This window comes from Eubalaena glacialis, chromosome 3 (assembly GCF_028564815.1).
Source record: "Eubalaena glacialis isolate mEubGla1 chromosome 3, mEubGla1.1.hap2.+ XY, whole genome shotgun sequence".
NCBI classification, from domain to species: domain Eukaryota; kingdom Metazoa; phylum Chordata; class Mammalia; order Artiodactyla; family Balaenidae; genus Eubalaena; species Eubalaena glacialis.
The window spans coordinates 34,162,520-34,185,377 of record NC_083718.1 but is presented as its reverse complement, the minus strand read 5'-3'; the positions used below and the strand labels follow the sequence as shown (position 1 = coordinate 34,185,377).

The window sequence follows — 22,858 nt, the reverse complement described above, 5'->3', positions numbered from 1 at the left end:
CACACCCTCTCCAGCATTTATTGTTTCTAGATTTTTTGATGATGGCCATTCTGACCGGTGTGAGATGATACCTCATTGTAGTTTTGATTTGCATTTCTCTAATGATTAATGATGTTGAGCATTCTTTCATGTGTCTGTTGGCAATCTGTATCTCTTCTTTGGATGAAATCTGGAATTTTGAGTTCATTGGCAGCAGGCATGCTGTGGCTGAACCAAACCCACCCCTTTCTGACTTTGGAGACATTATATCACTGTCCATATTTTGTTTTCTGGTTGCTCCATCACAGGAAAGAGTCCTGTCGACAATAAAGCTTTCGCTCCCTGTGCACCTGCCAAGGGGGCTGGCTGCGGAATCAGAGGGACTAGGGCTTGGGTGGAGAATCTGCACGCTGCTGGCTTCACAGGACTCCAGGCTCCGGGGGGACTCAGAGTGGGGGCCATGGTCTCCCCAGCTCTGCCAGGGGGCTGGCCGCTGTTGGGCAGGTTGGGGCAGGGTGCCTGGCACAGAAAGAGTGCGAGCCGTGGGTGGCCTGGGCTCCTCGCCCGCACCCTCTCCACTCCTGCCATCTCTCTCCCTGCTCAGCCGATGAACGCCACCTCCGCCTTTGGCCCCAACCTGCGCTACATCGTCAAGTGGCGGCGGAGAGAGACCCGAGAGACCTGGAACAATGTCACTGTGTGGGGCTCCCGCTATGTGGTGGGGCAGACCCCCGTCTACGTACCCTATGAGATCCGAGTCCAGGCAGAAAATGACTTTGGGAAGGGCCCTGAACCAGGCACTGTCATCGGTTACTCTGGAGAAGATTGTGAGTACCCTCCCCTGTCCCCACCCAGGACCCTGACGGCTGGGCTGCACAGGCCACCCTCACAGACCAGGAACCTCAGAGCGGGTCAGGGGTCTTCCGAGAGCATCCTGGGAGGACAGCCAGTTCCCAGGGAAGAGAAATCCCCTACAGTGACCTAGAGCAGACAGGCCCCAGGTAATGCCGGGAGCGGAGATGGTATCATCCAAACGCTAGTTAGTATTCTTGAACGTCGTCACCTAGTCCAATACTCTCACTTTATCAACATGAAAACTGAGGCCCTGCAAGGGAAACCCCTGCCAATATTGCACAATAGCAAATGTCAGGCTTGAAAGTAGAACCCAGGCCTTCTGATCTACCTTACTGCCAGGGCTTGCTAGCACCACGGACCATCCGTCCCAACGGGCATAATTAGACGCCTCTACCGGAAGCAGGGCCACAGGCCAGACTCCTCCCTGGGCTCCCCAGGGGAACCCTTGAGGGAGCAAGGTCCACAGAGCCCCAGCCTGGAATGCTCCAGACCAGGCACTGCAACATTCGCAGTGTTGCTCTTGGCCCTTGGAATTGAACATAAAAAGAGAAGTTCTTTGGAGGCTGTCACTGGGTAAATCAACACAATTCTGGGCATATATGTAGCAGTATGTGCCTGGCTCTCCAGATGGTGGTAGCCCCTCTGCTCCCAGCACATCAATCCTGTAGGCTTTTGAGCAAGGCAGGAGGGTCGGTGACGCCCCTCCTGGTCAGGGCAATCCATGTCCTGGTGTGTTTGGGTCTGATCCAAGAAGAAATCATGTAGGTGGATGAGGTGACCAGAAGGAAGGGAGGAGGAGAGTCTTGGGGAGGAGCAGAGTCACAAGGGCCAATGCTGGGGTCAGGAGTGGGGCCAGTGGGGTTCATAACAGTGAGATGGGAGGAAGTGAGGGTTGGGCACGTCCCTGGAAGTGATTATGTATTGGACCCACTTGGGAGATAAGTAGAGGGGATCAGCAGGCCCTCCGTCCATCCCACTCCTCATCTCCATGGTGGCAGACACTTCCGGACAGAAGACGGTAGCGACTACTGGAGGGTAAGTATGGAAAAGGCAGCATCTAGCCATGGACTTCACGGACCACCTCACAGTTTCCATCGCATCTGTGTACCCCTGCGGCAGATGCTTTAGAGAGGATGGGGCACAACTGCTTTTGCAGCAGAGTAGAGAAAACGGGGGTGAGAAGCAGTTATGGGGAAGGGAGTGGCCCTCCCTTTGCAAGCAGTCACAGGATCAGAATCTTTTCCTGAACTTGGTTAGGGTGTCTTTAGTCTGTAGGCAACATTTCCTGCAGGGCCCTGGCAGGAAATAAATGCCGCTCAAAGGGGACTATTTCTAATGTGAGGACAGGGTTAGAGGGACAACAGCAAGGTACAGCAAACCAGCTGGAGGGCCAGCAACAGCAGGATGCTGTTACACCACTCTGGCCCTGAGGGGCTGGCGGCGGGCGAGTCACCATGGCCAGCGAGGGCTGCCCTTGTGTAGAAGAGTGCGGTGCTGTCATCCTGCCACCCCGCAAAGAGGCAGCCAGGGGAATAGATACCATCTTCCCTCTCCTGCCCTGGGAACTCCTGTTGGTACCTCCTGTTGGGAAGACCCATCTGGAAGCCTGAGAACAAGGGAGCCCCGCTGACACGGTCCAGAGAGGACAAGCCTCCCGGGACCCAAAGCAGGGTAGGGAAGGGTGGACAATGGGATGGGGGGGAAAACAGAGACTCTGTGTGATGGTTGCACATAATCGCCCTCTAAATGTGTAGGCAGAGCCCTCCACCTGTGCTGCCGCCCTTTTGTCCTGAACCTCCCCGCACTCTTCCAAGTCCAGGCTGGTGGAGGAGGCATGGCCCCTGCCCTCAGGGAGTACCCAGTGTCCAGAGTGGGCTGGAGGTGCAGGCCAGCAGAGAACAAGTCAGAGGGGACTCTGGAGTCGGGGGCCCAGCCCCGCCTGCATAACCAGCTCTCTGTCCCAACACATTGCAGATCCCAGGGCTGCACCCACTGATGTTAAAATCCGAGTCCTGAACAGCACAGCCATCAGCCTTCAGTGGAACCGCGTCTACCCCGACACGGTCCAGGGCCAGCTCAGAGAGTACCGAGTGAGGAAGCCAGCTCCGAGCCCTGTCTAACCACCCAGCTCGCTAACCAGGGCGAGGGGGTAGCAGATGCGGGCCATGAGATATTTGGAAGGGGTCCCTTGGGATAGCTGTTGGATCCAGAGTTGGTTCAAGAAGATGATGTCTAGGGGTAGCTGTTCAAAAATATACCCAGAAAAAATATATATACACCCAGATGTATCCTGCACCGGGTATGCTGAGAGATTCTGCTCAGCAGAAATCATGTGAAGGGTGCTGGGTTTGGGTTGACCATACATAGCACATTATGCTTGTAATACGTGTGTGTGGACACACATGTATCTCCAGAAGCAGTGTTGAGGCACCGCTGAGCTACACCCCTCCCCTCTCCTAATGGCCCCCGCTGGGCTGCTTGCCTCACCCAGTCTGATTTCATGAAGCCCCAACTAACCGGAAGAGCCACTAGAAGGGTACAAACCCTTCCCTGTTGTCACAGCCAACTCCGATTATCAAGGCCCTTGGCTTCCCCTGGCCACCTCTTCCATCCCTGATGTCTCTCTCTTTGAAAGGGAAGGGAGAGAAAACCCAGGGTATGCAAGGCTCTCCCTGATGAGTAGCTCTTTTTAAAAGTTCCTGGGGAGGCTGTAGCCCCCAGGGTAACACAGACTTAGGGGTCATCGAGAGTTGGCTGATGGACAGTTGGGGGCACACAGAGGGAGTCAGTCTCTTCTCGGGAAATGGATTTGGTAGGTAGGGGAAGGAAGGCAAGGTGATATATATGCTTAAATGAGCTCTTCCCCAACTTGCACCCTTAACCTACTTGCCTAGAGATTTTTTTGGCTAAAGCTCCCTTTGGGTCCCCCTCTTAAGTCTGGACTTCCTCCGTACCTTGCCCTTGGAGGCCCCGGGTGATGCTCGTGTGACAGCTGACCTGGGGCTTCTCCTCCACTGCTCATCAGACCCCGTGTCTCAGACTCTCTCGACTGTACCTGTGACACTACCACCTTGCACAGGCCGTCCCATCCCATCCAAGCGCTTGCCACCCCACAGCCTGGTCTCCCATTGGCTTGGACATGTCACTACCCTAAAGGTCTTTAAACAGTATTAAAAGGAACCATTTGACTTCAATGGATTAAACCAACCCTTTCTTATATTCAGACTTCCGGGGGTAACCTGCTGCTTTTCAACTCCTGCCCGCTGCCAATCTAAACCATACTAAATCTAACTCAAGGTGATGCGGTCTTTGAGCACAGAAAAGAGCTTTCCGTGCCTGGACCCTTGGCTCAAATTTGTGGTTCTGGCACGGACTCCCTGAGCAACCTATTCCCAGCTTGGAAAGAAGTCTCAAGACGGAGCCGCTCAGCTGTAAGTTTGGCTGACTTGCCTGTTCCCCAGAGAGGCGACATGGCTCAGAAAATGATTGAAACCAAAAACTCTTATTTTGTTTGACATCAATTCCCACTCACTAGTGGCTAATGAATGGGGACTGTCAGGACACCCCCAGCCCTCTGTGGGCCTGACGAGGTCGTTGGGGATTTGGAGCCTGTGGCCAGCAAAGGGAACACCGGTCACCACGAGCACCGCCACTAACAACTAACCTGGCTCTGCCTGGCCGAACCCTTACCGGCCTGCCTCTGTCCTGAAGGCCTACTACTGGAGGGAAAGCAGCTTGCTGAAGAGCCTGTGGGTGTCTCAGAAGAGGCAGCAAGCCAGCTTCCCCGGCGACCGCCTCCGTGGCGTGGTGTCCCGCCTCTTCCCCTACAGTAACTACAAGCTGGAGATGGTTGTGGTCAATGGGCGAGGCGATGGGCCTCGCAGTGAGACCAAGGCGTTCACCACCCCGGAAGGAGGTAGGTCCGGCCGCAGCTCCCTGGGTAGGGCAGGACGAGGGTGGCGCGGCCAGGTGGCCCTGCGCGGCTCCAGCGTGGCTTGGCCTGGACCGCGCAAATTGACCTCTGCCTGACCTCAAGGGGGGATGACCTGCGAGCTGAGCAGCTCCGGCCGTGCTCATGGAGCACTGTCACCGAGGCGGCCGCCCTGACGGGAGATTGTACATCAAGACGAGACTGTGCTGGCTGCTGACATGATTTCAGACGGAATGTGCACACGGACTCCCGAGGGCACTGCGGGAGCCGGGGCTGCCTGCCTACCACCTCCTGAGGGAGCTCAGGCACCTTGACCCCAAGAGGCACCTGGTTGGTTTACCATACCCGAGGACCTTCACTCTTGTTACACCACTGTAGTCTAGAGACTGCCCTGCAGTGGGCGCCCCGGTCCTGGGAGGCAGACACGGGCCGAGGTCCCGGCGCATCTCCTGTTCTTGCCACTCCCCTTGAACCAGCCGGGCAGTGGCTTTGCCCTCTTCTGTTTCTCCTTTCTCCCTTCTTAACTATTATTTTCCCCATTCTTCTTCTCTTCCTCCTTTGTCCTCTCCTCTGTTCTCCCCTCTTGTCTCTGTATTCCTGTCTCCCCTCCTCGTCTGGTTTTCATTACCAGCCTCTCCCCATCGCTCGTGCTCTTGGCACCATCCACATGTTCCGTCATGGGTTTCTCTCTCTTCACCCCTGAACCCGGCATTCTCAGCCCAGAGGCCAGGGCCTGATGCTTGGACCCAGTGGTGAGAATCCTTGTCTGAGGACTGGGAACTGCAGCCTCTATTACCAAACGGCTAAAATTGGTTCCCTGCCTTGGGAATGACTGCCCAACTTGGAGGTTTCTTTGCAGGATCAGAGCCTAATATGTGTTGAATCCAGGGTAGTTGCTAAAGGAGAACTTGACTGACTTCTTCCCCGTGTAAACCGAGTCTGAGCCATGCTTGTCCTAGATGTGGGGAAACGCCATCCTGGATGGGGCGATGGGCGCTGGCCACCTCGTAGTTCTCTGGGTTCTGGCTTAACAGTGATCCAGCACGGGGGTTGCCCAGAGGTCAATGCCTTCATACTTGTGCTTTGTTTTTTGTGTTTTCTTCATCTTGCCCGCCCCTCTTCTCTCCCCCATCTCCCCAACTCTCTCCTCCTTCCCCAAGTACCCAGTGCCCCCAGGCGTTTCCGAGTCCGGCAGCCCAACCTGGAGACAATCAACCTGGAATGGGATCATCCAGAACACCCCAATGGGATCCTGACTGGATATACTCTCAAATACGTGGCCTGTACGTTCTGCTCTTCTTTCTCTTGGATAACCTGAGAATCAGAAACCCCATTCTCAACACTTTTCCTAAGGAATCAAGGTAGAAAGCCTATGGGTACAGAGGTCGTTGTGGAGGGATAGAGGGGCCAGGGAAAAAGTTTCCTGTAGGGTTAGGGGAGGCAAGTGAGACCCAATCCCTGCTCTCCTGACACAGCTCCTCCTGCAGGGAGCTTCCAGTTGGCCCGGTGAGACAAAGGGGACTTCTGGTTTGATGAGGGATTCAACCCCTGCCCTCAGGAATCTTAGAGTGTCTAACGCCTACAAGTCTAGGAGAGAAGTTTCCTTACCTGATGGACCTTCCATCCGATGGGGCAGATAGTACGTGCATAGGAATCCACACGACACTGACACTCGGGGACACCTTAATAAGATGCCATTTATGGTAAGGCAGCTGTATGTAGAGCTGCCACGGAATTTGGAGTGGCTCAGTCAGGAGCCTGGGTCGGGACGACCTCACCTAAAGAGTTCAGCATCACCAGGCAGGGACAGGAGTGTCATTCATTTGAAAAACTTTAAGTCTTCTGAAGTGGGTGATGTTGTGCCTCAATGTGAAGCTCAAAGGACAGGTATTGTGCTGTTAAGGATTTTAATAGCCAGCTGTGTGCTTGTGTGTGGTTCTGAATCCATCTCTGGACCTGACCTTCCCCCTTTGAGGTATTTTACAAAGGAGTCCTTTTACAAAGGAGGCATTAACAACAAAAAGCTCTAGTGGTTTTGCCCTAGTTCTGTTTGAAAGGAAAAAAGGAACTTCAAGTTCTGTCCTTGTTGAAAAGGCTTGAGGATTAAAAATTGAATCTTTCAGAATCAGCCACATAACTTTGCATTGAGCTGGCGATAATGAGATCAGTGAAAAAGTGTTACCCTGGTGCGTCATCAAAGAGCCGGAAAGGAGTTCTTGCACAGCCCTCGGCCTTTGAATCATCTCCCTCCCCTGAGTCCTTAAGATCACGGGCAGGTTCCACGGGTTCCCTTCCCAGCAGAGTCGGGAAGGCTTCGTCCTTCCAGCTGCAGATTATATAACCCATCATGGTCAATGTTGCTAAAGTTCAATTCCACTTACCTGTCTCTCCCCAGTTAATGGAACCAAAGTAGGAAAGCAGATAGTGGAAAACTTCTCTCCCAATCAGACCAAGTTCACGATGCAAAGAGCAGACCCCGTGTCGCGCTACCGCTTTTCCCTCAGTGCCAGGACGCAGGTGGGCTCTGGGGAAGCAGTCACAGAGGAGTCACCAGCACCCCCGAATGAAGGTAGGTGCACTGCGGCAGCCTCGGGGCGAATGGTCCCGGGGAATTCAGATGCCTAGAGAAACACGGACTCGGCCTCTGGCAGCCCGGCCTCCTGGGATGGAGAGGCTGCAGGCCCTCGAGCCCTCCAGAGGAGGGAGCCACCTTGTGTGCTGAGAGGTAGGTACCGGCGATGTATCTGGAAAACACATCTTCTTACTGTTGCAGTCAGACCTGGATCCCCACTTGGCCTTGACTTGCTCAGCTACTTAACATCTGTCATCTTTCCTTCTGGTGGGGGGATAGGGAAGAGAGTGTGAATCGTAGCTGAGTTGAGGGGATGAGAGAAAGCGTGCTGGAAGTAAATGTGCTCACGAACTCCAAAGAGCAGTGAAGATGCTCGCCTAGTGAGGGAGGCAGCAGTAGTATGGAGACCGCCCCGTGAGGGCTCTGGGGGTGCCCCTTCTTCTCTCTCGGTGGCGCCGAGAAGAGAGGGGAACAGCTGTGACTGAAGCTAATTGCCGGGATCATGAGTAGAGCAGGAGGTGTAGTCCCTCCTTGCAGCCTGAATTGAGGGAGTTGTCAGGCTGAGGAGAGGAAAGGGGGTTTGGAAACAGCCATTTGCCAAACCAGCTCCACAGAGAGCACATGAGTTCCTCTCCTGGGTTCTGGCATCTAGCAGCGTCGCACCCCGCCCCAGAGCTGCGCCTGCCTGAGAACTCCACTAGAGGGGGCTCCAGGCCCATCTGCACATGTGCTGGCTTCCAGGAACCTCTCAGGCAGGCGAGCCTCTAGAAGCCTCGAGATTTGCAGATCCCCTATGACAGCGGGTGGGGGCTCTGCTTTTCCAGAGGTACCATGGCCTCTTCAAAGGCCATTCATTTCTTGCACACCCACAACATGAGGTGCCAGACGCTGTACCCAAAACAAGGGATATAAAGCTAATAAGCTCACACAGTCTAGAAGGAGGGACGTCCACAGGAATATCTAATTGTAATTCACCATGAGCTGTGTATGTTTAGATGGCAGAAGTGCAGTGGCCGTGCAGGGGAGGGGGGTTGATTCTACAAGGGAAGACTTCAAAGAAGGGGTGATGTGATTAGGAATCGTTGAAACTGACAACAGGTTATCCTGTCTAGTGCTTTCCCCAGAAGGCTGAGGTCCGGTGGCCTGACCCTGGCCTGATTGGACCTCATGAGCACCGGTACCCCCAACCCAGGAGAGGAGCAGTGCTTCCAGGCCCTGCTGCCTCTGCTGCCTTACCCCAGGCTCCCAGTGCAGCTTCATAAGCAGCCCTGCATCCCTCCCCAGGCCCCACTTCCCTGGCCAGCAGGCCAGCACTGAAGCAGAGAGGAGAGGGGGCAGGCAGAAAGTAGAGAAAGGCTGACAGTGCTTTGTCTCTACCTCTCTGCTCTTGTAAACCAGGAGTGAGCTACACAATAAGCTCCCCTCCTAGTGCACCCTTCCAATCTCCTGGGGACTTGGGCAATTTATTAGGGCTGGGGGACTTTGGGTAAGTGGTTAATATATGCCTATTACCAAAGGCCAGGCCAGGGATGATGCACTTTCTTGATTACTTAATTCTGTAAGGAGATACATAAAGAGAGCCTCTTCTCCCTCCCCATCTCCCCCCCATTACAGAACATCAGATAAACAAAGCCCCGTTGCCCAGCCCCAGTGACCACTGCAGGGAAGGATCTTCAGCTCCAGGGGACAAGAGAAAAAAGAGAGACTTTCTTCTCAACCTAGGGGTTTGCGGCAAATTCAGGAATTCCTTTTAGGGCTCTCAGTCCCCAGTTGAGTTTCTTACTTCATACAATACAGCGGGGCAGCAGGACAGCAGGACAGTGGCTCCGGGCTCCAGTCCATCACATGCCCCAGCCTTCCGAGGCTGAGCTGGTGTGGAGAGCGTTCAGCCAAATGCGCTCCCCCCCACCCCCACCCCCGACCCCAGCACTATTCAACGCCTGCCAGTGGGGATGAAGGAACCATCCTTTTGACAGGCGTTGATGTCCTCCTAAACCACCTGTACCTTATGCCCTCAATTCCTGGCGTCACTGAGGGTTACCCAGACTCCTTCACCCCAGCCCAGCTAGGAAAGGACACACCCTTTGAGAAAGACCTGGGAACATAGCACTCGAGGTGGACTGTTTCGGCTGCCACCTCTTAGATGTCCTTGAGTAGAGGCAGAAGTGAGTATATTAGAAAGGTTTCCAAGACCCAGGAAAGTTTTCCGTAGGAACGTGCCAGACCCCAGTGGAGTTGAACATGATCCCCGAACACCAGGTGGCATCCTCAGGGCCGTGACCAGCACTTGGCCACACCGTGGGTCAGATTTGAGCCAGAACCTTCTCTGTCCTGTGATTGCTTGTCTTGTTTCACCTGTGCTGTTTTCTCTTCCCTCTCGTTCTTTCGCCCTCTCCCTCTCTGGCTATCTTGGGCGCTGTGTTCTGAAGCTGCTCCAACCGCAGGTACCGTACCAGCAGCGGGGGTAATGGGCATGGCATGGGGCAATGCAGGTGGAGTCCAGCCCAGCCAGAGCGGAGAAGGAGGGAGAAGCTTGGGGTGAAAGCATGCTCCGGACTCACCCTTTCAGTGGCTGGGGAGCCAGACTCTCCAGGAGGATGTATGTGGAGGATGGGACCAGAGGAGATCAAACGCATTCTCCTCCCTTCGCTAGAGAAGGAAGCTGGCTTAGAAGGGGCCCCACATGCATAGGCTGCAGACCTGTTCTCTGGAGCTGCAGCTTTCTCTGAAGCTGAGTGATTACTTCCCCTGAGCCACCTGGGGCCTTGCCCAGGCTTGACATCTCAGAGCACAGAGAAAGGGTCCACAGCCCTTGGGTGGCCAGCTGTGCCCTAGAAGGAGTGGGGGCAGCTGGCTCCTGTCTCCTGGTCAGGCTGCCATCCCCTGAAAGGGTGGTCTGTGGGTGAGCACACCGTGCATGCTGGCCTTGCATGCTGCATGGGGCCTGGCACCAGCTCTGCCATCCACCATGGCTTCTAGTCAGTGAGAACGAGTCTGCATGTCCCAGGATGGGGCCAGGTGCCCCAGGACCTGGAGTCTCAGTGGGCGCCATGCGCTGATTGCCCACTCACCCCTCAGAAACCCAGCTTCTCAGAGTCTTGGGTGTTTGGAGCAGTGTCCACTCTTGGGGTCTGGGAGGTGAACGCACAGTGAGGAGTTGGGCAGGCAGGTTTGCAGCAGGAGATGACCTGCTAGCCAAGGTCCTTGTCTCAAGTCCCCATGTTGTGGGTTTGAGGAACCTCACGACCGAAGGCTGGTCCTCAAGCTGGAGGAACTAGGCAGGGGCCCCAGGGTGCCTTCCACTGCCCTCCTTTGAGGCAGAACCAAGGCTCTAGGGCAAGGGTTTGCCAGAGCCTTCTCAGGCTCTAGGCAGCAGGGAGAGCCGCGAGCCAGGTGACGAACTGGAAGGTTGGCTTAGGAAGAGGACGCCACCCTACCCGGTTTGGTTCCCCTCCACCTTCGCTCATTTACCACCCCCCGCCCCGCCATTTTAGGTTGATTCTGTTTCTGTTGCGCACCCTGCTTCCTTTGTTTGCGTTTGCTCCACCAGTCAGATCTGGGTGGTGCGCTGCCATCATCCTTCCCACCCCCAGTCCTCTCCATCCCCCCGCCCCCAAATAACCCAGGCCGGCAGGGGCCAGTGCCTCCCCACCTCTGCTGGGATGTGAGGCAGAGAGGTGTCCTGGGCCTGGAGACCGGGAGAAAGCCATCCTTGCAGTCTGGGAGTGGCCCTAACTTCCTGATTCAAGTTGGCATAAGGGTTTCCCCGGGACTATTACAGCAGGTGCTCAGGGCAGCCGAAGCGACTTAGTGGAGATGGAAGGGGAGATGCAGGGAGGGTACCCCATGAATCACCTAGAAGCTCTTTGGTCAAGCAGCTTGCAGTCCACCTTCCCCATTCTGGCACCCAGGACCCAAAGCAGGTGGATCTGATCGCTGGGAGTATGCTTTGCTCAGTGGGCACCCGTGCCAGTCTGTGCTGCCCCTCTCATGTGTGGCAGGTATGAGGGGGATGGATGTAATTCCAAACAAACACCCCACTTCCTACTTCTCGTTTAGGAAAGATCCAAGCTCACCCTGGTGTGCAGAGGGTGCCAGGGCCTCTGTCCATCTGTCAGATGTGTTTCCTAGGCTCCAGCTTCCATGTGACATGGTGGTAGAGGCACAACGCGCATCTTGGTAAATGAGCTGTGCTGGTAACATCAGCTGTTCCCAGCCTTAAATGCATAAGAACCTCCTGCACGATCTGCAGGTGCGAAGTGATGGCGCCCAGGTTCTATGCTGCTGATGGCCTGGAGTCCAGCCCACTGCTCCCTTCCCTCTCATCTTCTCCAAATGTGGGCATTTTCCCCCCCAGACTGATCTGTTCCTGTCTCACCCGGTAAAGATAACCCCTCTCATGCACCCATATCTGCAGTCTCTTAGGGTTGCTGCCCATCTGTCCTGGCCATCTGTGATTTGGCCAGGGTAGTCCATGCACCAAGTGGACATTTTTGGACTGAGCCCTCCACCTTGGAATGTCTGGAAACTGCTGTCCTTGTCTTTGACTCGGCTCAGATCTGCCAGTGTTTGGTGGGCAGCTCCATGGCAGGTTCTGGGCAACGAAAAGTGAATAAGAGACATGTTGTCTTAATTTTCTCCATCTCCTGCGTGGTGTTGCCCAAAACTCTGGTGGAGAACCCTTGGCCATAGCTGGGATGCCTTCCTGTGTGCATTAGGTAACCCATTAGGTTGACACTGCCTTCAGGTAGGGGTCCTGTGCTTCCAGCTCCAGGCCCACTGTGGCTCTCCATTACTCTCGGTTGCCAGGCTGGTGGTCTCCACTGGGCAGTGACCAGGGTGGTTCTCCAGCCCATAGTTCCTGCTGTGGCTGAAGATGACACCCTAGCCCAGCAACGAGTCTGTCCAGCCTGTGGGCCACACTGACTATAAGCCCCGCTTCTGGGCCTTATTCCCCATTTATCTGCTACCCCCACCCCGCCCCAGGGGTTGAAATCATCTGAATCCCCTTAGACCTGAGCGCTGGACAGTTTCCCGTGGAAAACCTGCCCTCCCCTCCCACCTGTAACAACTCACTAACAACTCACTCACCTGACTCTTCTGTCCCTTCCCTCAGAGCCTTGCCTTCTTGCCTCTGCCCTCCCAGTCTCTCTGGCCCTGTCCAACCCTGGGACAATAGACACAGCTAATGAGTAGGCCAGAGAGGATGCTGATTTACCAGCTGTGACCTCAGCCAGCCAAGGTGCCTTCTCCACTGTGCCTCCAGTGCTGGGGACCCTCTGGGAGGACGCCTGGGAAGTGCCTCCTTTCCTCCCACTCCCTTCTGGTCCCCTCTCGCTAATACCTGATTGTTGCTGCTGAGCTGAAGGAAAAGCATCTAGGTAGCCATCATCAAAGAAAACCCTTCCTCCTGTCACACTTGGCAGAGGGAGGGGAGGAGAGTGTGGAAGCATCCTCAGTCATTGCTCATTCTTGTCTCTGCCCAGCAGGACCCAGGAAGAAACTCGCTCTAGCCTAGCCTCTCTCAGCATCTCCGTTTCTAGGGCTACTCGCTGGAGCGCCCAGGGAAGCGTGTGGGCCTGGCTGTAGGCCCTGTGTGAGCATGAGCGTGCGTACCTGCTTGTATGAGGACCAGGGCCCACGTGAGAGTATGAATAGCTTCCGGGGGCTGGGAAATGCAGCACCACTGCGCGCATAGGAAGGGAAGCCCGCGTCTCTGCACTGCACAGAGTGGGATGATTTAACTTTAAAGGGATTTTCAGTTTTTTGATGACGCCTTTTAAATAGTCATAGCAAAGGGGAACCTTGTGAACATTGCACTTGCCAGAAATTATTAGAAAATACACTATTGATAAGGAGCCAAAGCAGAGCAGTCCTATCCAGATGGACAAAATAGCTTCTCAGGGTTCCTTCCAGCAGCTCAGAACAGCAGGAAAAGCCCATGTGTGTTCCGTGGCCACGGGAGCTGCCAGGCATCAGGCCTGAGAGGGAGCTCACCTTTGCCTTGTGGATCTCTCAGGCCCGTGTGTGTGTGTGTGTGTGTGTGTGTGTGTGTGTGTGTGTGTGTGTGTGTGTGTCTTGGTGGGTGGGATAGGCGAATTTCCTCAGGCTGAGCTCTTATAGCACTGAGCTTGCATTCCAGGCCTGGGGCCACCTTGGACTGAAATACATCCTTGAATACTGACTGTGAGAGGGAGAGTTTTTCCCACCACACGTTCCCCCCCCCCCGCCCCCCCGCCCTTCCTGATGTCTGCGAGTTGACTGGGGTTTGGGGAATATAGCGCTGTCTGCCTTGACCTTGTCCAGGAATCTCTGGAATGCATGGGGCATAGTCAGCTGCCCAGTGTGACTTCTGTGGTCAGCACCCTCAGGCCCAATAATGCCTATGATCTTACAAATAGGGAAGTGACTGGGTTCCCAGGAACAGTCCCTCCTTCTCTATGGGCGACTTGTAATATTGGAGTCCCGGGGGAATGAAAGGGATTTTGTTGGTCAGGCTCTTGTTGAGAAGACTTAGGATCTCTTGATTCATTCTTGAGAAAGGCTTTCTGGCAATTTTCTCTCTGGTTCCCTCCCTGCCCTGGCTCCCTTCTGGAGAGTGGGGATAGTATTTTCCTGATCTTCTGCAGATTTGAGATAAGGTAGGATATCACTCTTCCTTGAAAGTTAGAGTTACCTACTTATGTCTTAACATCACTGCCTTCTGCCCATCAGCAGTGACACTAGAAAGTAGACTGTGGTCAGATCACAGGAGATAGAGGGCAAGGAGGAGAGGCAGCTCTGTCTCTCTCTGATTTGCCCATCATTCTCATACCCTCAGCTTTAGCAATACTGGAACTAAAGAGTAATAGGCCAGCCCTTTGTTTGTGTCCACAACCCTTCTGTAGAAGGAAAGACAGTCTATGGAAATGTTTTCACGATAGACTTAGCCCCTTAGGGCTGACCAACAACAAAGGGTAGCTTTGGATGGGAGATGAGGAAGTAAGAAGTAGTGCAGATTTGAACTTCTCTGAAGATTTATGCAAAAGAGCAGCCCAGCCTGTGCCTCACTCATGTCCTGGGATTTCTACATCTACTGTGCGCCGGGAACATGGTGTTACTGAGCGCAGGCCACACTGTGAGTCCATCAGTACCCTTTTCCCACATTCTAATCAAAGGGAAAGGGCTTCGGGTGCCCAGACCCCAGATGTCCTAGAGAGGAAGGCAGTTACTACAAGTCAGGGTGGATTGGGGTAATCTGGGACCGTCACTGGGCAGAGAAGAAGGGAGGAGAGGCCAGGGAATGAACAAGAGCTGAGAGCCTGGGGAGGGGGTGGCGGTGGAGGCAGGAAAGACGAACCAAGGTGCAAGTCTTGCCCACAGAGTGGGGATCGTTCTCTGTCTGTCACTGGGTTTGGGTGGTGGTAGAACTCAAGCAGGCAGGAGAGGGGGTAATTTTGGAGTGAATGGTTGGGAATGGCAGGCTTCCCGGTGCTCCTGCAGGACAGGGCCCCGCAACCTGCCCACCTCCAAGGCCAGGGCTCCAGGCCTGGACCCAAGTGGTGCTGCTTGGCCTGTGCTGGGTGGTGCTTGACCTGGAACTCCATGTCATCCCTGGGGTCTGAGTGATTTGGTATGTGTCCCGTCTTCATCACCGCCCTTGGCTGTGTGCATGCTGGTGCTTTGAGCCACACAGACCATGAGAAGAAAATGAAACACACAGGCTTCATTCTCTTCCCTTGCCATGGTCCTGTTCTCTTTCACGGCGACCCGTCTGACCCAGTCCATCCTGCTCGGGGAGGCTTCTGGTCACTAAGCTCCATCTCTTCTGCGGGCTGCCTGCCTTGCACGTGGGGCCGTGTGTCCAGGCTGGGGACGGCCACACCGACCAGACTTGGCTGTTTTACATTTCCCCCTTAGCTCCTCCCACGTCGCCCCCGACCACGGTGGGTGTGACGGGCACGGTGGGCAGTACTGATGCCACTGCCACTGCTGCCACCACCGAAGCCACAACAGTCCCCACCATCCCAACTGTCGCACCCTCCACCATCGCCACCACCATCGTCGCCACAACTACTGCAACCACTGCCGCCGCCACCACCACGGAGAGTCCTCCCACCACCACCAGGACTAAGATTCAAGAACCCGGTACTGCCCATCATCCGTGCTCCCGTCCCTCCACCCACAGGCTTCCCCAGATAGGAGGCGGGGTCTGAGATGGTGCTGGTCAACACCTCCCTTTGTTTCCGCTTTGAAAGCACAGGAGGCTGGATTCTCAGTCTGGTGGCCTAGAGGCACAGAGCACCCGCCCCTATGGTGGCCTCCACTGCTCAGAGCCCCTGTCCTAACCTCGGATCCCTGTTCTTTAACAGAGGGCCCCCAGGCCCCGGACTGTAGGGCTGCCTCCAACCACATGCTGAGGGATCAGCTTAGGGCTGAGCACTCCAGAAGTGGGAGAGTGGGGAAGGAAAGGGCCTGACGCTGGCCAACCAGCCTGAGAAGGCTTCCTGTCTCCGCCATGATGCCCCAGCCTCGCAGCAGAGGGCGAGGAGTGGGGACTGGCCAGCCACGCCAGGCAGCTCTGTCCCCAGAACCCTGCGCCTCCCTTGCACCTCTCCCCGAAAGGCGCACTTACAGACTTTTCTAGTCAGAGCTTCCAGGCAGTGGTATTACCCAGGAGTCCTGTAATGCCAGAGAGTACTCTGTGGCTCTCCCCACGCCCCCAGATATACACACGGAGGGAAAACCGCAGCCTTTCTAGGGGCCCGTGGTAAGAATCGGTCCCAGGGCTGGCCTGCTGAGCCCAGAGAATGTGCTGTTCCTGCATCACGCAGCCAGGCCAGGAAGCTCTGTTCTTCCAGCATGAGGAGAGCCCCTCGGGAATCCAGCAGTACTTCTAAGAACTGACATCAAACACTCTTATTACCACGGAGGAGAGGGCCTCTAGCTTGTGGAGCCCACAGGCCAGCTGTGAAGTCAGCACGATGCAGCTGGCAGGAAGCACCCAGAACCCTCCTCCAGCAGCTGTAGAATTGTAGGCCCCCTCTGTTTCCTGGGCAAGTCCCTTCGCCTTCCGAGGCCTCACTGTCACTCATCCCACCCCTCTTCTCTCAGCACTTGAATGAGGATAGAGGCTTAATGCATGTGTGAGTATCTTCTTTAATCCAATTACATGGAGTTGTGTGAGCCATAAGGGGAGACACGTGATACGTAGCTGACATTATGCTCCTCAGACCTTGAAAACACTGATTTGCTTTAAAGCTGCAATAACGAGAATTTAAACAGCATGCTCTGTAGGGAAAAGTTGGCTGAGAGAAACCTGCTAGGCTATGAGAAGCTGCCACTGGCAGTTTGGTGTTGGGTGTTCTTTGGGACCACAGTGAGGCTTCTTTTGCATTTAGGTGGGCCTCCGTGCCCCACTTTAATGCTCCGAGTTCACAGAAGAGATGTACCAAGAATGAAGACAGGGAGTGGGTCTTGCTCCTTCTGGAAGGATTGGCCTTGCTGCCACAGAGGACTAGCCTATGGACTCCCACATCCCAACCGCTAACTGAGCCTGAGATGCTGCGGGGACCTGGCCACACTCTGACCTTATCCTTAGAGCTCGGGGGCTCCCCTCAACATCCTCATCTCCCTCAACGCAGCAGAGTGGCTCTGTTGTCCAGGATTTTCAAAATGAAAGTTCATCTTTATCGTGTCTTACAACTTAGGACAAAATGTTTCCTAAGTTTACTTTTTTGGGTGGTGAAATGGGACTTTTCCTCTGTCCTTAACTTGTCTTTTTCAGATTTCAAGGGATACGCCTTAAGTCTCACATCCCAGGAGCTGACAGGATAATCCATGCTTCCCCTCACTTCTTCCTCTTGTTTTTATAGTAATTGAATGCTTTCCTTCTTGGCGCCTTTCTTTGAGCTTTTCTCTTCTTTAGTGATCGTCATCTTGGTCTCTCTAGATGGCAGTGCCTTCTTCCAGCTCCCACCTCTAAATCATTTTGGTTTCCCATTGCTTGACCTTATGTAATAGTGCCCCAATCTCCATTACCTTTAAGACAGTCAGATTTGGGCCAGGGTTGTATTGGTGGTCAGACTGTCTAAACCCAAATTCTTTGGCTATTTCCAGGGCCCAGGGCTGAGGAGGAAAAATCTCAAGTCCCCAGATCATAACTGATCATAATTCATTCCCACTAGAAAGAACCATGAGATTCTAAGGAGCTGGGATTTGGGCTGAGTTAAAGCAGCCAATACAGTGAAAACCTTTGGCAGATCAGTAAAGAAGGCTGCCTTCTGCCTTCCCCACGGAGAATGCCTGGTGCCATCAATGGAATCTCTTTCTAAAATGAATCATATTCACCTGGGGCAACTGACAACTGACAAGGTTGTAGCAGAGAAGGTGTTTCTTTGAAGGGGAGACCAGGAGATCTTTTATCACTTCCCCAGCCCTGCAGACTCAGTCACATGTCAAATAGATAATGAATAAATGCATCACAAATGTACTCTATTCATTTGTTTTTGACAAGTGAGTCGGTGACAGTGCCCCCTTGCATGCTAATAAAATATAGAGGAGCCACACTTGTAAAGTCTTTGAAATATAAGGCTTCATGCTAGTATTCCACTATTAAATCTTTGCTGGGAAATGGGGTAATCAGACCGCTGGGATGCCTGAGAAATGATTACGTTTGAAGATTAGTGCCATTCTCCTGTCCACAGGCTGTGGTTTCAGACAGGGTGATGGCTTTGATAAAGTAGCTCCCAGCTCATAGGAACTGGGATTAATGTCTTCTGTGTTACATAGAGATCAGGCCTCAAAGATACAGTGCTGAGAAGGCAACAGAGCAGGATTCTTCTGGTATCTGGGCCACTGAACGTTGGGTGTCAAGAAGGAGTTATCTTCTCTGGTCCCCTCTAGCCCATGAAAGGGAGAGGAAGGATTCATACTGTCTCTGCTTGGGGACCTGGGGTTTTAGGCCCCAAGTCCCCTTAGAGAATCTGAGGCCATTTTTCAGTGATTCAGCATCTTGTTGACCAAGAATGACCCCAGGGGCTCCTCAGACCAGAGTCACCCGTGTAGGTTGCCATTCTCCACCTCCAGTTTCAGGATGCCATTAAGGCTTTCCCCTGTTTGGTCCTGTCCTTTCTGCAAATCTCATCATGACTCTCGAGTGGCTTTTCAAGATACCCTCTCTCCTTCCTGTAGAATGTCTATAGTTGAGGGGAAAGAGGCTGGCACACCTCTCCCGCCCCATCTGCATCCTAGCTAATGGGGCTTTTCACTGGCCCCTTTCGCTGCACTGTTCAAATCCACGACAAGGGACCTAAAAAGGGAATAAACCCAGGTTAGAGCCTCCAATGGCCTGGATCAAACCCACTCTTTCATTCCTACTCCCACCTACGTGGACACATAGGTTCCGGCTCTCCCTCACATTACGGGTCCTCCTGACTGTACTTGCTCGTACCTAGCCTGGCTACCAAGGCTGCAGCTTGGAGCTCCGTCGGGCCCTGTACACAGCCACTTCCTACTCTCCCCTTTCCTAGCTGCCCGTGTGTGTGTGTGTGTGTGTGTGTGTGTGTGTGTGCGTCTCCGGTGCTGCCTCCCTCCTCACCACTAACTCCTCTTCTAACCCCCCCACCAGCCCCCGATGAGCAGTCCATCTGGAACGTCACAGTGCTCCCCAACAGTAAATGGGCCAACATCACCTGGAAGCACAATTTCGGGCCCGGAACTGACTTTGTGGTTGAGTACATCGACAGTAAGCATTCTGTGCGGGTGGCGGAGATGCCATTAAAGAGATCCCATGCGCTCCCCCAGGCTCAGGGAGGCCTTCCAGCCGCTTCATTGTGGCTTAACGAAGTCGCCATGTGCTCAGGCAGCAGCGCGGTAGGAAGAGCAGACTCGAGGAGGAGGAAGGGGTTTCTGCGGCCGTTCGTGAAGGTCCAGGGGTGCCTTGCGGTGGGGGCGGCCTGGGTGAGGGCCCCTTCGTCCATTTCCTGCCCAGGATGAGGGTTCTGGTGGCCCCCAGATGAGCCAGATCTCACCTTTGCTTGGATCGCCTTAATTCAGGATCCAGATTCTCAGCAGTCTCCCCTAGACAGGCTGGGCCAGTCCAGACTTGGGGTTCAGCTGTGCTTTGCTCACAGAGGGACACTAGCTGCTCACAGGTCAGAGACACCGTCCAGGGTCCCTCGTCTCAGCTGGTGGCTCGAGCTGAGCTGTTCATTCTTTACTGGATCTTCGGAGCAAGCGTCCAGATTTGTGAGGCTGTACAGTGTGGTCAGGCTGTCTGCCTTCTCTGAGTGAAGGCCCCTGTTCCTGAGGGCTCAGACCCACCGTGCTGGCCTATTTGGCTTGTGCTGGAAATCCACCCGAAGCTCTTTGAGGGAGAACAAAGCCAACTCTTAGTTCTCTGCGGTTGGAGAGAGATTCACATCCACAGAATCCAGAATTCCTAGTTTGGTCCGTACTTTTTCGGACACCCAGGCACTCGCTTCTCCTGATGTGTGAGTTCACCACGCAGCGAGAAGTGAGAGGGGAAACCAGGAGTGAGAGCTGAGAAGCAGAGGCCGTCTCGCCTCCGGTTACCGTGAGGGATGCTGACTGGCTCTCTGACCCTCTCCAGGTTAACGGAGCGCTAGCTGACACCCTGAGAGCTTAAGGAAGCAGGTCATGATGTGCTAAGTGCTTAAGACTGGGGTGAGGACAGAAAACTTCAGGAGAGGGAACAGTGTCCTAGGCTGCAGGGCCATTGTGTAGGAGAGTCAGCATGTGAGAAAGCTGGTGGAGCTGCCCGGTGACCTCCAGGTCTGCAAGACAGCCTGGCCCCTTCCCCCACCCTCCATGCTTCTACCTTTGACAGGTGCCCAGGAGCCTAAGCACTGCCTCTCCAGCTCCTCGTGCCCAGCCTTAGGCTGACTGAGGTTTCTGTTCCCCAGGCAACCATACGAAAAAAACTGTCCCTGTTAAGGCCCAGGCCCAGCCCCAGCCCATACAGCTGACAGACCTCTATCCCGGGATGACATACACGTTGCGAGTTTATTCCCGGGACAACGAGGGCATCAGCAGTACCGTCATCACCTTTATGACCAGTACAGGTGAGAGGGGATCTGGCATGGCCGTCCCCTACAAGCATGGGGCATGTTGTTCTCATTGTCGGCTTCCTGCTTGTCTCTTCTCCTCAGAAAGAAGACTCATCCTCCCATTCCTCACCTTGCATGACATGGCTCGGCTCTTCTTATATGTCAGTCTGCAGCTCCCAGGAAGATAAAACGAGCCAAAAGTGCATGCCAGTAGATAGGAAACCATGCTTCTGACCCTGTGGGGATGAGTGGAATGTCAGAGGGGAACAGAGGTGTTGTAGAATGAGGGCAGGGGAGACCACCTGGCCTCCACTGTGCTTGAACCACAAGGTCTTGGTGTATATGCAGACGTGGTCCCTGTATGTGGGTCAGGGGGCAGTGTGTCTCGGAGGCACAGGGGCTTCCTTCTCGCACGTGGGGTTAGGGGATAGGCCACCCAAGGGTCTTGACCCAAAAATCCTCCCAGGAACCAAACCAAGGATCAGCATGTATGTCACTGCCTTGCCACTGTCATCTGTTGTTTAAAAATTCGAAAGTGTGTTACACAAGTTGTTTTGGTTTAATTTTGCCCCAAGTTTGTCGTGGCTTAAAAGTAGTTGACCTTTGGTCGTACTGGGGAGGGGAAGAAGCTTTCTAATCCTAAAAGAGCTCTGGATCTATCAGGGCTGTGGATAGAGAAGCTTCTTCACCTATACCAACTGGGGCTCAGTAAAGGGTATAAGGTTCAGAAATCTCTCTGTCGGTCAGGGTGGCTGGCAGTCTGGAGACCGTGAGGACACTTGCTTGTCTGTGTGTCTCTTTAAAATCAGCCAGGCAAGCTAGCCAGGTGGCCAGTTTGCTAAGCCCTGGGGTAAGGATGAGTGTGGGGAAAGAGACTGAGAGAGGAAAGCACCAGTCCCTGCCTCAAGGCACATCCTAATCAGATGCAGGTTACTAGACACAGGATAAAGGAAAAAACACACAATGGTTTATATGAACTTCTGAATGTAGACTTCAGTATGTTTTACTCTCCCTGTGCCTGGCTTGACGAGGCTGATCTCGGTAGCTTGCATCTTGAGAGTCACTGCCCATGTGTATAAGGGCCTCACTCCACCCCTTCTAGCCTGGTGCCTCCTGGTCTGGGTGTCCTGGCCTCCTCTCTGTGTCTCTGCCTGTCCTGTGCATGCCCATGCCATCAAGACTCGGGGAGTCTGAGAGTCCGGCTGCCCGCTTGAGGCTAACCAGGCCAACTCAGGCAGGATGTCCATGAGCAGCCAGGTCATCCTGGGAGCCAGGCCAGGGGACTGGACAGTTGACCAAGCAGAGCAGGTGGCCGGACTCTGTCTGACCCAGTCGGGGTCCCAAGCTGTTTCTCACCAGTGCATGCATTTGATTTTGCTCATTACAAACTTGAGTCCAGCACAGAGGCAGAAAGCGAAGATGAGATTTGAGGATAGCGTTCCATCCTAGGGATTGCAGCAAAAGCCAGCTCAGCCTGCTTTCAGACTTTGACTCCTCCCAGTGCTGAGCCCTGGGACTGTGGGTGAGGGTTGGGGAGAAAGAGCCAGAGCAAAAAGGACCAGCCCCTGCCCTGGGGTATGTCCCAATCTGCTTTGAGATATGAAACATGCAATACAGAAAAATAATACTAATGATTGATAATACACTTCTGAATATTGACTCAGATGTTCATTTCTCTTTTCCTGTGGTTGCTATGGAGAAACTGATCCCATAACTTGCTTTCAGAGTGATTGAGGCCTTCAGCACTTGCATGTCTTCCCAGTTCCTCCCAGTGCAAGCTGGAGAGGGCAGGTATGACCCTCGCCCTGAGTACACACTGCTCACTTACCTCACTGGCTGGCTGGAAACAACTATGTGCAAACCACATAGAGAAGGAAAAGATTTCCACTTTCTGAAGTTCATGTGTGTCTGTGAGTGTGTGTTCAGATCCTTTGAAAACACACAAAGGAGTGGCTGGACTCCAGAGTCAAGTTCACACAATCTCCCAGGTCCCTGTGTCTCATCAAAGTAAGTTTATGATCATCTCTGGGCCCAACCACTAGTCATTTAGGCAACCACAGGCCATCACTGTAGTCTATAGACTCAAACATACTACAGTGGTTCAGGCAGGAAATGGAAGAAAACCATAAGGAATGCTAACAAGCTCCCTGACTCTCACCAGAAAGATCCCACATGGGAAGTTAATCACCTTCTTGAAGCTTTTGAAGCCAAAGAGACCCGAGGGACCACAAACACATAACCCTGGACTCCAAGAGGCCTGCCAGCTCTTACATCCTGGGGCGGGTGGGATGGGGGGCTGACGGGGGCCAGTGAGACAGACAGCAAACTGCCTTAGACCTCAGGGACTCCGGGAGGAGGGACATTAGGGAACCTACTTGTATTTGGCCTCTTTCTGCTGTGTTTGGGAGAAACCCAGGATGGAGCAAGGTGAAGATGGAAAGGTGTAAAGTGACACTTAAGTGAGAGCAGCCA

At 54.0% G+C, this 22,858-nt stretch overlaps 1 protein-coding gene across 8 annotated transcripts in view; it reads left to right on the top strand.

Annotated features, from left to right (window-relative positions):
- NFASC (neurofascin) overlaps window positions 1-22,858 on the top strand; it is a 76,133-nt gene that overhangs the window by 36,931 nt on the left and 16,344 nt on the right. For 3 of the 8 annotated variants that reach the window (XM_061187435.1, XM_061187434.1, XM_061187432.1), the window contains 6 exons: window positions 584-806; window positions 2,809-2,924; window positions 4,546-4,750; window positions 5,926-6,048; window positions 7,161-7,334; window positions 9,767-9,781. In XM_061187435.1, the coding sequence (XP_061043418.1) occupies window positions 584-806; window positions 2,809-2,924; window positions 4,546-4,750; window positions 5,926-6,048; window positions 7,161-7,334; window positions 9,767-9,781 (856 nt within the window). Of the gene's footprint in view, window positions 1-583; window positions 807-2,808; window positions 2,925-4,545; window positions 4,751-5,925; window positions 6,049-7,160; window positions 7,335-9,766; window positions 9,782-15,236; window positions 15,465-18,945; window positions 19,063-20,242; window positions 20,402-22,858 lie in introns of all 8 variants that reach the window. The other 5 variants (XM_061187437.1, XM_061187436.1, XM_061187430.1 and 2 more) reach the window with 4 other exon arrangements.